This window comes from Antechinus flavipes, chromosome 1, assembly GCF_016432865.1.
Source record: "Antechinus flavipes isolate AdamAnt ecotype Samford, QLD, Australia chromosome 1, AdamAnt_v2, whole genome shotgun sequence".
Lineage (NCBI taxonomy): Eukaryota > Metazoa > Chordata > Mammalia > Dasyuromorphia > Dasyuridae > Antechinus > Antechinus flavipes.
In genome coordinates this window covers 34,188,716-34,202,172 of record NC_067398.1, presented here as the reverse complement: position 1 = coordinate 34,202,172, position 13,457 = coordinate 34,188,716, and the positions used below count along the sequence as shown (strand labels likewise).

At 41.1% G+C, this 13,457-nt stretch overlaps 1 protein-coding gene across 4 annotated transcripts in view; it reads left to right on the top strand.

Moving 5' to 3' along the window:
* Positions 1–12,747, top strand: part of PDZRN3 (PDZ domain containing ring finger 3) — a 275,996-nt gene extending 263,249 nt beyond the window's left edge. For all 4 annotated transcript variants that reach the window (XM_051980912.1, XM_051980938.1, XM_051980930.1 and 1 more), the window contains 5 exons: positions 2,692–2,790; positions 3,932–3,994; positions 6,395–6,496; positions 8,764–8,880; positions 10,267–12,747. In XM_051980912.1, the coding sequence (XP_051836872.1) occupies positions 2,692–2,790; positions 3,932–3,994; positions 6,395–6,496; positions 8,764–8,880; positions 10,267–11,850 (1,965 nt within the window). In that variant the 3' untranslated portion in view covers positions 11,851–12,747. The remainder of the gene's footprint in view (positions 1–2,691; positions 2,791–3,931; positions 3,995–6,394; positions 6,497–8,763; positions 8,881–10,266) is intronic.
* The last annotated feature ends 710 nt before the right edge of the window (positions 12,748–13,457 follow it).

The following is a 13,457-nucleotide window of genomic DNA, read 5'->3' as shown; positions in this document are numbered from 1 at the left end:
TCTATAAAATGAAACTATTCTATTAAAATGACCTCCACGGTTTCTCCCAGGTCTAAATCTGCCATCTTTTGCCAATGCCTACCACATAATAGGTGCTTAATAAGTGTTAATTGAATACTACTGTTAAACTTTGTCTCTTAAAAATATTCATATGTCCTGGTGGTCCTGTCACCTCATCAATATGGATACTTCCTTCAACAATGCAGATTGAAAATGTTTTCAATGTCTGCTGATTCTGTGCCACTTTTCTCCATATTCTCCCATAAATCAACTGCAGGGCATCCAATCAGTATATTGAGATGTTCTTTACATGCTCTTGACATCTTGTGGATACCAGTGGAATACAGAGATTGTCGCACTCTCATGCCATATGACTGACTCATTTCTTTTTCTAATGATTTTTTTCTCTATTGACATCCTTTAAACTTATCCTCCTATAAGATTCCTCATTGGTAACTTGCTGCTTTCCATTCACACCCACCACTCAACTCTCTATTAACCTTTGGCTGCTCAGCTCTAGAGGAAACTGCAAGGTTCCCCAACTTATCATCACAACTGGAATAATATCATTCTCTGTTGATAGCCTTTAAACCTCTCCTCCTATATGATTCCTCATTGGTAACTTGTTGCTTTCCATCCACATCCACCACTCAATTCTCCATTAACCTTTGGCTGTTCAGTTTGGGAAGAAATTGTAAGATTCCCTACTTTCCCATTACAACTAGAATAATATTGATGTTGAAAATATTAGCCATTGTGTCAAGAAAAAGTTAAGGGCAATAAGAAGGAGAAAGAAAAGAAGGTAGAGGAGGAGGAGAAAGAGGAACAACTATATCATTCCTCAGTTATACCTCTTAACTTCCTCTTCCTGTTGAATTCTGGAACCAGCTCATTGTCTCTTTTTAGTAGCTACCCATGAATTATAGATTTAGAAATGAAAGGAGCCTTTGAGGTTTTGTACTCACAAGTGTCTTTCAAGTTTGCAGAACTAGATTAAAATGTAATTGGGAAATGCTTTACAAAATAAATAAAAATTCAAAAGAACATAGGTTGTATTAATATGTGATTTTCTAAGTCAATATAAGACAGGCAGCCTGTTATACCATTTCTTGCTCTCTCTCACCTTTATATTGGAGTTTGACCCCATTGTTCTTATACAATTTCCTCATATGACAGTTGAAGAAGGCCCTGAGTTGGTTAAGTTACTTGATTATGATCAAACAAGTCATCTCTGGCAGTCTCCAGGACTCCCAGGCCAGCCCTTATTCCCTGCATCCTGCTGCCTCCCATATGGGCTGATCTCTATACATTGTCCATCTAACTTCATTCCTTTCCTTATCTGTAAATCAAGAGGATTGGGCTAGATAATTTTTATTCCATCTATTCTACTGCCCCCATTTTACAGATGAGGAAAGTAAACCACAGAAAGGTTAAAAGAAACTCACTCAGAGTCATATAACTAATAAGGATCTGAGGTAGGATTCAAATTCATTTGTTGTTGCCTCCCTGTCTGGCACTCTCTCCACTGTACCACCCACTGGATTCAACTCAGCAGGCATATATCAAGTACACACTGTGTGCCAGTAATGCTAGAGAAATAAAAACAAAATGTAGTTTCTGCTTTCACAGAGCTTACATTCTCCTGGGGATTGAATTTGGGAGTGGAAGGAGTTGATGAAAGCTTTGAGTTTCATCCTGAATTTGACTATTTGAAAACCTCTCCTCGAAAAAGCCTCCCTGAAATGAGCATCAGAAAAGCTAGCAATCAGATTTCAGCAGGCTTCCCCATACCCGTCCACTGGAAGATAATGTTTTACAAACCAGTCCCAGCGACCTGTCCAAGAATACGTACTTTGATGAGTCCCGTGGATGAGATGAGAATTTGCTGTGGCAACAACTTTTATTCCTGCTTGGCTGGTGGCTTAGATCGGCCTCCACAACTTGTTAACACTTCCTAGACAGCCCCATAACTTGCTCCCAGAGGATTTAGTTGTTTTCAAAGGTCTGATTTCCTTCTGAAGCCCAGGCTAATTGGGCCATGCAATGTGCTCTGTGGCTCAGCCATTTGCTGAGCTCGTGTCTCATGCCAAGCATTCAGGCCCCCTCTGCTTTTATCTTCTTTCATTTGCTGTAATAAAGCCTGAAACTAATTTCTCGACTGTAAATATCACAGCTGTTGTGGAAAACATTAATTGCATGCTATCACGTTGCCCTCTTTTCTGGGATGAATTTATGCAGTAATCTCTCTCTCCAAGTCACATTGCTGTGAATATTAAAGGAGCCTGAAGTGAGATCATCTTAACTCCACACGTTGGAAACATTTATATTAAAATCGGCGAGTGGCTTTTGTATGAAAATGCCCTTGTTTGTGACAGCCATTGAAGTATTGCTTTTTAAAAATGTTTGCCACTAGAAGTCCTGACACTGAATGAAATATAGGTGATTTTTCTTTCTCTAAGATCAATGAAAGAACTATTTTCAAAATGACTTTATATTGATTGAAAGGTCAGAAATGCCCTCAGCATTGATTCCCCCAGACATAATCACTTTTTGTTCAGTAAGTTAACCTGCTGTCTGCAATCAAATAAAAAGAAATCCAGGATGGCATTTAAGCCAAATATTTTCAAAGCATCTGACAGGTCTCTATCATCATGTAGCCCGTTTGATTTTGATGTCCTTTTCTGTGCCTAGGAGGTGGATTTGTACCGACTGAATAGCCAAGACAAACTCGGTCTCACCGTGTGTTACCGGACAGATGATGAAGACGACATTGGGATTTATATAAGTGAGGTAAGAATGAGTTACTACAATCCCTCTCATTCAGCCTAAGTGATAAAGGAATCTCCTTACCCCCCGTTCAGCTCAAGATATTCACTGGCAAAAGTATAGAAAGATCATTTATTCATTTTCCTTTCATGTGTTCATGAGTGAATGAATGAGATAGACAATAGACAGGGAGAAATGGACTCAGAGAGACAGAAATATAGAGAGAGAAGGGAAGAAGAAAGGAAGGAAAAGAGAGAAGAAGAAAAAGAGGAAGAGAAAAAAGACACTGCCTCTGACAATGGTTGTGTGACCCTGAGGAAGTCACTTAATTTCTCATCAGACAACTCTCTAAAACCTTAAGTGACAAACAAGTCCCTTATTGGCTTCTATAGAGAAAGTCTCTACTCTTCTAATTCCCTAGAATACACATCTGGAGTCTCTGAAATAAATAAATATAGAGTTCATGAGCTTTTGATCATTTGTATCTGGAGGAATTAGAATGAATGTCATCAGTCTTAATATAATGGTGCTCTATGATCAAATGCAATTGATTGACAGCCCTTGCTGGCTTTATGGTCCTTTAGCCTTCATATCATTTAGGGACTCTTTCCTTTTCTAAATACCAGTCTGTAGTTCCCTCTAAGATTTGGGGATCTTCAGCCATTGTAGTTTAAAAGTTTTCTAAATATCATATAACTAACTTGCTATTAGGAAACATAATGAAAAACATTGTATCCGATTGTCCTTCTCATCTTTTCACTCTTTGGCTGTTCCTTGCTGAGCACAAAAGCCCCAGAATTATCCTGGTCATCAGACATAACTATTTCTGGAATACTTGCTGGGTACTTCTGAACATAACAGACACCAGAGCAACATGTAATAGCTTCATTTCAGATATAATTGGCTGAGGTTTCACTGGCTTTCAAAAAAAGGGCTGGAGATGGAACATTTCCACTGCTTTACCCCTCTTGCATGTCAGTTGGGAAACTACCCTTTTCTGCACAAAGATAATACCCAGCCTATCCCCAAGGGTGATCATGTTTGTTAGAGGCTGACACTCTTTTATTGTTTGCTTCTAAGTGGGTCCAGAGGGGCTATCCATCTCTGTGGTTGGCCTCCTAGGTGCTTGGAGTTAGAAGGAACCTAACCCTCCTCTGTCTTTCAGATTGATCCCAACAGCATCGCCGCAAAGGATGGACGCATCCGAGAGGGAGACCGGATCATCCAGGTGGGTTACCTGTTTGTGTATTTGTTTGTTTGCTTCTGTACAAGCACACAATTGCAAGATTCGCAGAGATCTTGGGGGCTTCTAGTCCAAATCAGTCTCTTCTCTATACGCTCCCAACAAAAGGTTGTCCAATTCCTACTTAAAGACCTCAAGTGACAAAAGAACCCACTTGTGTACATCCATAAAGAGGGAACTAGATAGTGAGTATTTAACTGGTAGGCCTGGAGTCAGAAGTAACTCAGTTCACATATGACCTCAGACACTGGACAACTCATTTTACTGCTGCTTGCCTCAGTTTCCTCAGCTATAAAAAGGGAATTATAATATAACTTATCTCCTAAATTTGTATCTTCAAAATAATTTTTGTGAAGCATTTTATAAACATTAAAGCCTTATATTAATGGTCATTATTGATAATTATTACTTCCTAAGCTCTCATTCTGCTTGTGGACATGATTCCTAGAAAGTTTTTCTAGCCTCAGAACTCAGTATATCCCTTTACACCTTTTCTTCCAGTTCTGACCTCTGAGATCCAATGAAACTAGCATCATCAGCCAGCACTGTTAGTCAACTAAGGCCCAAGTTAGAATCTCATCTCTGAAACCTAAACTATGATAACTGGGAGCGAGTCACTCGGCCCTTTCAGCCTTAGTTCCTTATTTGTAGTATGAGAATAATAGCCTCTGCCTCTCAGAGCTGTTTTGAAGCTCTAATGAGATATTTGTAGAAAGCTTTGCAAGTACTGATAAATGCTACTTATTATTATAACTTATATCGCACCCGGCTCTCACAGTAACATTTACATCCCCCTGTGCATGCAGTCAGAACATAGAATGCACTCGCTGCATTTGATGCCAAAGACTTTGACATCTGGCACTTAGAGATTAATGATAATGGATGGCTCCAATATCCCAAGTGGAAACTTGCAGAAGACATTCTAAAATCTCCAATTCCCCCTCTCCTTTAAGTTTTTTCTAAATAATTGTTCATAGACCAAGATTTTCTAGTCCTGTCTCACCCTGAGGTAGAAAACCATCTTTGGAAAATATCAGTAAAATTAACTGGACTGTTCCTAGCTTGCATGGTTGAATATTTAGCTCACTTCATGAAGTTGCTCTTAAGGGTAGTCTTTTTTTATCTTGGGAGTTCACTATCACCTCGGTAAGGCCTTCCATATTATAGTCATCCATCTTCCTAAAGGATTCCTGTTCCTTCTGGTCAGGTTTCCATTCATCACCTTTTTAGCTTCTGTCTCTAGGACAGAGTTATCATAGACTGTTAAAGCCAAAAGGGGCAGTAGGGAGCAATGAAACCCTGCCCCTTAATTCCCAGGGGACCATGGGGTAAAGCTACTTCTGTGGTTCTCTAATCATGCAAAAATGGAGGGTAGGAAGAATGGACTAGATCATTCCAACTCTAAATCCATAACCTTAAGATTTTATTTTCAACCTTCAGTACTTAGCACTGTATCTCGCACATGATATTAACCATATGCTTAATAAATCTCACTGATTTGGTCTCAGCATCCCACAAGGCTTTGTTTTGCTCTGTTTCAGGTGTATGGGTTCTGTGCTTTCCTCTTACTCATTATACACTCAGTTATTTTTAATTCATTGTGTGTCTTTTTATTATAACAGATATTGAGTGATTTCTTTTACTTTTAAGATTCCTCTTTGTCTTTTATTCTCTTAAATAATCTAAAAAGTTAAGGGTCAAAACTAAACTCATTGACAAATAATTTCCCTCCTCTATCTCTTTTCTGTGAGTGTTAGTGCTTCTCTCTCTCTTTCTCTTCCTCCCTCCCCCCCCTCTGTTTGTCTCTCTCTGTCTTTCCATATCTGTCTGTCTGTCTTTGTGTCTCTGTCTCTGTCTCTCTCTGTTTCTCTCTCTCTCTCTCTCTCTCTCTCTCTCTCTCTCTTTTTCCCTCTCCCTCTCTCCTTTCCTCTTAGGTGTGCTGGTTACCTCCAAGTCTTACCTCAATGGCTTGAGGTTTTCCCACACACATTCCTGATTCAGCACCCTCATTACTGATACCTTCATGCCTTCACCTTCCTCCCCCAGTACAAGATCTCCCTCTGTTACCTCTTGCATCTCAATAAGAAACCACCCAATGCCACCTGTGCTGTTTATTGCTTCAGCATTACAGTTACCTCATCAACTAACCCAGCAGTGGCTTTCTCGTAGGCAGGTGCCAAGAGAAAAAGGCATTGGTATAACGCCTTTGTTATGTTTGGAGACAGATGTTCTTTTGTGGCTGGGTATGATAAATGACGTTCTGGGTGTGAATTAGGGAGGTTATGGAAGGCCAGGGCTGACAGTGGGGCTATACAGAATCAGGATGGATAAAGCCCCTACACACAGACTGATTGAATCACTATATACATTGTTTTTTTTTTTTAGATTAATGGTATAGAAGTACAAAACCGAGAGGAAGCTGTGGCGCTTCTCACCAGTGAAGAGAGCAAGAATGTCTCATTGCTAATAGCAAGACCTGAACTCCAGGTATGGCAGTTTCATGTATGTGTAAAGATATTCCTGTTGTTTTCCCCTTTGTGGTTCAATATCTACACTTCTATCTCTAGTCCAATTATCTCACTATAACTTTTTATCTTTGAAACAAGGACCATAGAAAAAAGGGAGAACTCTGGGTCTCCCCAAATCATTGCTTATTAATAACCATTTTTCACATAGCACAGCCCCAAGAACATAGAAAGCTCTTTGTTGAATTCCATAAATCTTGGGTTTATTTCAGGTCCCTTTCAGTGGGATGTTGCCAAAGTTAGCCTTAGGTAAAGCAGCTATGGTTATATGCAGTTATAAAATACCTGCTTCTCTGCTAAACACTGGGGACAAAAAAGAAACACTCTCTCCCCTCAAGAAGATTGCATTCTACAGAGGCGGGAGAGCATATACAAAGTTTTTCAGTCGTGTCCAACTCTTCCTGACCTCCTTTGGGGTTTTCTTGGCAAAGTTACTGGAATGGTTTGCCATTTCCTTCTCCAGCTCATTTTACAGATGAGATATACATAATTAGGTATAAACAAAATAAACGCAAGGTAATTTGGCAGGGAATAGCAGTCCTTCATTGTCCTTTCTAGGAAAATGAATTTCGTATCCAGAATTTACTTATCTTAAAAGAGGAACATAACTTGACAACCATAATTTATATCTCTCATATAATTTCTGAGAGCAATATTAAAGTATGGATTGCTGCTAAAGTAATTCTCTTTAGTATAGTGTGTGTATGTATATATGTGTGTGTGTGTGTGTGTGTGTGTGTGTGTGTGTGTGTGTGTGTGTGTGTATGGAGTGAGGTATAATGGAGAAAGAAGAGTTAGGGGTCAAAGCTCTGGGCCATGTCAGTTCTATTTTATATGTAAAGACCCAAACTAAAAAAGCAAATGAGAAGCAATCACAAAAGGGAACAAGAGGTTAGCCCATCAATGATGAGGTGATGATGATATTGCTGCAAGGAAGGGATCTCCAATCATCAACATTCTGGGTCCATGAATTTGATTTTAAAAGATTCTATTACTGTATTTCAGGGTAAGTGGTTTCCTTTATAATCGTATATGTTTTGTTTTGTGCATTTAAAAACACGATTCTGAGAAAAGGGTCCAAAGATTTTGCCAGATACTGCTTCCAGGGTTCCAGGACACACACACACACACACACACACACACACACACACACACACAGAGTTTAAGGACCCCTTTAATTCAGTTATCTTGGTTTGAGATGAAGAAAGAAGTACAGTATTTTCTCTAGGCCTAAGATTTTGGGGATATTAGGTGGCACAGTGAATGGATAATGTGTAGCTGGGAGTCAGAAAAAGGCACCTCCCTGAATTCAAATCCAGCCTCAAACACTTACTAGCTGTGTGAACCTAGGCAAGTCACTTAATCCTGTTTGCCATTCCCTTCTCCAGCTCATTTTACAATTGAGGAAATGGAGGCAAACCACCCCAGCAGCTTTGCCAAGAAAACCCCAAATGGGGTCATAAAAAGTTAGACATGGTTGAAACAACTGAACAAAAGGCCTAAGATTACAGAGCCAGTATTGGAACCTGGTCTCCTCCCTTCTTGTCCTTGGCTATCCTTTGAAATCCTTTACATTTGTTTGAGTACAAAGGACACCTTGGTTTAGTTATCTGTCCTAAAGGTTTAGCAGGATTCTGTGAAAACAATGACATGGTGTGTAGGACAACTTCCCTGGGAAGAAAGAGAAATGAATGGAAAAGAGTTTCTCCCGATTAATTTTAATGAGTTTCCATACTACCCTGCTCTCCCTTTATTAAAGAGAGAATCTAGAGTCCCTAAGAAAGCAGAAAAATACACGTTGTATTCAGTCGGTCACTGCCAAACATTTGTCAAGTGATAACTATGTGCCAGCCCTATGCCAAGATCTCTAGGGACATGGAGAAAGGTCAGCAATCCTTTTCTTCAAGGAGGAAGGGGATCTAGCTTGCAAATATGTAGATACTTAAGAGATAAGAGAGCAGGAAAGAGGGAAATTCGGAAGGGAAGGTACTAACAGTTGAGAGGACCAGGAAAGGCCTCCTAAGGACGGGAAGACTTGAATTGAGTCTTGAAGGAAGCCAAGGAAACCACGTGATGGAGGTAAAGAGGGAAGGCTTTCTGGGAATGCTGGATGGGCAGATCAGAAGTATGGGAGGTGAGAGATGGAATATTGTGTGCTGAGCACAAGTAAGACAGTGTTTCTGGGTCACGGTCCTAATGAAGCTGTGTCTCTGCTCTCCTTTGCCACAGCTGGATGAAGGATGGCTGGATGACGATAGAAACGATTTTCTGGATGACTTACACATGGACATGCTGGAAGAACAGCACCACCAAGCTATGCAGTTCACAGCCAGCGTGCTTCAGCAGGTCAGAATGTGTACATGCATACAGGCTGGGCGCTTAGCCCAGAATCAGTGATCCTTATCCCTTCTCCCTCACCACCCTCCCCCAGTGGAACCCAAATTTGGAAGACCATTATAAATGCCAACCAGAAATTCCCATGGGAGTCGAGATGGGAAGTTCCCATTAGGAGAGAAGGGTTGTAATCAGCACTGTGGGAACTACCAACGGATGGAGACTTTCAGATGTTTTGCTTAGCTCTGTCCAAGCTAGCTTGAGTATAGACTCAAAATAATAGAAGTGCTTTTCCATTTGAGAACTAATAGAATTTGAGCTATTAATATTCTTGGCCAGGAGACTGCTACTGTTCTGACTTCTTAAAAGCTGAAAAATAAAAAAGTTGCCTGAAATGAATACTTATGATGTCATTGATGCATCAGCATAAACAAATGATCTTCTGAAGAGTCATCACATCAGAATGATTTCAGGATGGCCAGGGAGGTTAAAAACATAATAATAAATAATATATATGTTTATATTATATATATATATATATGTATGTATTATAAATAAATAATAAATAATAAAAACAAAATAATAAAACATAAATTGAAGACTGAAAATAGTAACAGCTGGCATTTCCATAAACATAGAGTTTGCAATGCAGTGGCTCCCACAACCCCACAAAGTACGTACTGGGGATAGGTATTGTATCCCCATGTATAGATGAGAATCAAATAAAAACTCAGGTTTACGCAGCTAGTGAGCTTCTGAGGCAGGAGTCAAAACTATCTAGGTTCCTCTTGACCTTAGCACAGTGCTCTTTCTATCGTGTTTCCCAGATAATAAGACACTGTCTTATTAATTTTTTGGACAGAAAAACTCCAGAGGGTTTATTTTCAGGGGAGGGCTTATTTTAATGAAAATTGACAGCAATTTTAATAAACAGGTAAATGTGAACAAAAAAAAGTACCTTTATTCAATAATGATCATGTCATAATAATAATAATAATAATAAGGATAATAATAATAATGATCGGTGCATGCAGAGGGTACCATAATGTAGCGTGTAGCGCAGGGGATCACCTTCACTACAGTAGCAGTCTCAATAGGGCTTATTTTCAGGGGAGGGCTTATTTTAGAGGAATCTTACACAGTAAGGGGAGGGCTTATTTTCGGGATAGGTCTTATTATCAGGGAAACATGGTACCACATCACACTGCTGCTCTGAAATATGATGGGAATCCTGACTGATTCACCCTGTGATACCCCTCTTAAAAACTCTCCCTAAAAAGAGTCCTTTCCATATCAAAGAAAAAGGTTTTTTAATAAGATGAAATTTCACAACGAGAAATCGGTCCTATATGCTTTCCTCTTTTCAGCAACGTTGTTGTTGTTTGTTTGTTTGTTTAGAAAAAGCGTGAGGAAGACGAAGGCACCACGGACACCGCCACGATCTTGTCGAACCAGCACGAGAAGGACAGCGGCGTGGGGCGCACGGACGAGAGCACCCGCAACGACGAGAGCTCCCGCAACGACGAGAGCTCCGAGCAGGAGAACAACGCCGATGACCACACCACGTCTTCCAATACTCTGGGGAGCCAGAGGAAACTGACGTACAGCCAGGACACCCTTGGCAGCGGAGACGCGCCCTTCAGCAACGAGTCCTTTATTTCAGCCGACTGCACGGATGCTGACTTCCTTGGGATCCCGGTGGATGAGTGCGAGCGCTTTCGGGAACTCCTCGAACTCAAGTGCCAGGTAAAGAGTGCCAATCCATACAGCCTGTATTATCAGAACAGTGCCCTCGAAGTGAGCAAGAGCGACCCCGAGAGCGTGGACAGAGAGCTGGAGATGCTGAACGAAGAGCTTCGCAACATCGAGCTGGAATGTCTGAACATTGTCCGGGCTCACAAAATGCAGCAGCTGAAGGATCAGTATCGGGAATCGTGGATGCTGCACAACAGCGGATTCCGGAATTACAACACCAGCATTGACGTCCGCAGACACGAGCTCTCGGACATCACGGAACTCCCCGAGAAATCTGACAAAGATAGTTCCAGCGCCTACAACACTGGAGAGAGCTGTCGCAGCACCCCGCTCACCCTCGAGATCTCCCCAGATAACTCCCTGCGGAGAATCGCAGAGAGCATCGGCTGCCAGGGCAGCGACGGGGCCATGAGCGCCTCCGCCGCTTGCAAGGCGTCCCAGAGGAATCTGCTCTCCATCACGGAGAGTCCAGAGACCAGCAGCCCCAAGTACTCGCCCTCTCCAAAAGAGCTTGACCTCAGCAAGCAGTTGGAGAACAAAGAGAAGAAGTCCAGTGAGGAAAGCAAGAGCCCAAGCCAGAGCCCGAAGTTAGGGGGCTCTTACCTGTCGCCCTATCACCACTCCCCCTACAAGCACGCTCACATCCCCGCCCACGCCCAGCACTACCAGAGCTACATGCAGCTGATCCAGCAGAAGTCGGCGGTGGAGTACGCCCAGAGCCAGATGAGTCTGGTCAGCATGTGCAAGGACTTGAACGCCTCCAACCAGTCTGAACCCCGGATGGAGTGGAAGGTGAAGATAAGGAGCGATGGGACCCGCTACATCACCAAGCGCCCGGTGCGAGACCGGCTCCTCCGCGAGCGCGCCCTGAAGATCCGAGAGGAGCGCAGCGGGATGACAACTGACGATGACGCCATCAGCGAGATGAAGATGGGGCGCTATTGGAGCAAAGAGGAACGGAAGCAGCACGTCGTGAAAGCAAAGGAGCAGAGGAGAAGGCGCGAGTTCATGATGCAGAGCAGGCTGGATTGCTTGAAAGAGCAGCAAGGGGCCGAAGAAAAGAAGGAAATGAACATCATTGAACTGAGCCACAAAAAGATGATGAAGAAGAGAAACAAAAAAATCTTTGATAATTGGATGACGATCCAAGAACTCTTAACCCACGGTACAAAGTCCCCTGATGGCACTAGAGTATACAATTCCTTCTTATCAGTGACTACTGTATAATTTCCATTTCCGAATCGTGTATATATAAAAAAAATAATAACTCTACCATTGGGGTCAAAATTCCTGCCTCGTTCAATGTGGCAAGTTTTTGTATATAAGATAAATAGAATCTTTGTGTTTATAGGTGAAAAACTGAACTCTACAACACTGGGTGTGATAACTGTTTTAACAGGAGAAAACCACCCTGACTCTCTTTGAAGGCAATATTAACAAACAGCTTTTTTCAGATAACTGATTGTACTTTTTTACTTGTTACCTTTTACATAAAATGTTTTAAATTTCAGAAATCTTCTTATTAACCATACTTACACGAAAGAATTTGTTTAAACTATATTCATATTAAAAAGTTAGACATGCTTTTCTTTTCCTGCCTGAAACACAAATGCAACTGCCAATATGTATTTTTACAAAAACCCTCTTTTGTAACATTACTTTGCCCTGGGGCTGCTGTACTTAGGGCCAGTTTATCAATATTTTAGCTCAAGTTGTTTGGCAGATCAGCATCACTGACTTCCTTCTGTGTGAGCTGTTCGAGGATACTTCCCACACATAACCAAACCAGCAGTGTTTAGCGTTGTGATCCACATTTAAACATTTTTCTTTGTGATATTTCTAAGGAAGCACCAAGGTTTAAACAAGAAGGGCCTGAAGCAGAATATCCTGTGGCTTTAAAGGAGGTTCAAGCATGTTTGCAAATGTTGCGGCCTGTTGAAAGAATTTGCATGTACAGGAAAGTTGTTGATACGAGATCGTCTGTGTGATTTTTTAAGTGCCCCCCTCTGATATCTGTTTGCTTTGTAGAGTTGAATGTACTGAATTGAATAAGCAGTTTCATGGAATCACGATGAGTTACAAACATCAAGATGAGGTCAAAATAAATTATTATTTTCTATTTGATCCGCTTTGAAATGATTCCTTCTCATTTATCTTGGGGGCGCGTCTTTCGGAATAAATTGCTGGGTATAAACAGGTAAATTGATGGTAGATTGTAACATCTTCAACCCCACTTAACCCCTCATTCATTGGCTCAAGTTGCCTTGAACCCTTCATATGACTGAAGATTAAGACATAAGAAATACCATCAAGCCATCTAGTTCAAGCCCTTCATTCTACAGAGTAGAAGCCCAAGATTCAGGGAATAAATGATTTGCCTGTGCTCACACAAGTGATAATAAAAGTCCAAATACACACATAAACACATGTATCTATCTATCTATATGTACTATATATTTATAAATCGATTAATAGAGTGATAGACTAGATAATAGTTTGCCAAGCACTTTACAAATATCTCTTTTCATCTTTTGACAGCCTTGAGAGGTAAATGTCTTATTATCCCCATTATACAAATGAGAAAACTGAGGCATCGAGAAATCAAATGACTCTTCCAGTGTTACAGTTAAGTGTCTCCTGCTGAATCTGAATGCACATCTCCCCGGCTCCAGGTCCAGGACTCTAGCCACTGCACCACTTTAGCTGTAGTAAGTAATAGAACTAGAATTTGATCTCCAATCATCCACCTCCCTATTCAATATTTTTTCCACCTTAATACCCTGCCTCCTTCACATGAAGTAGGGCCCATTGACATATGTCAAACACACGGGTAT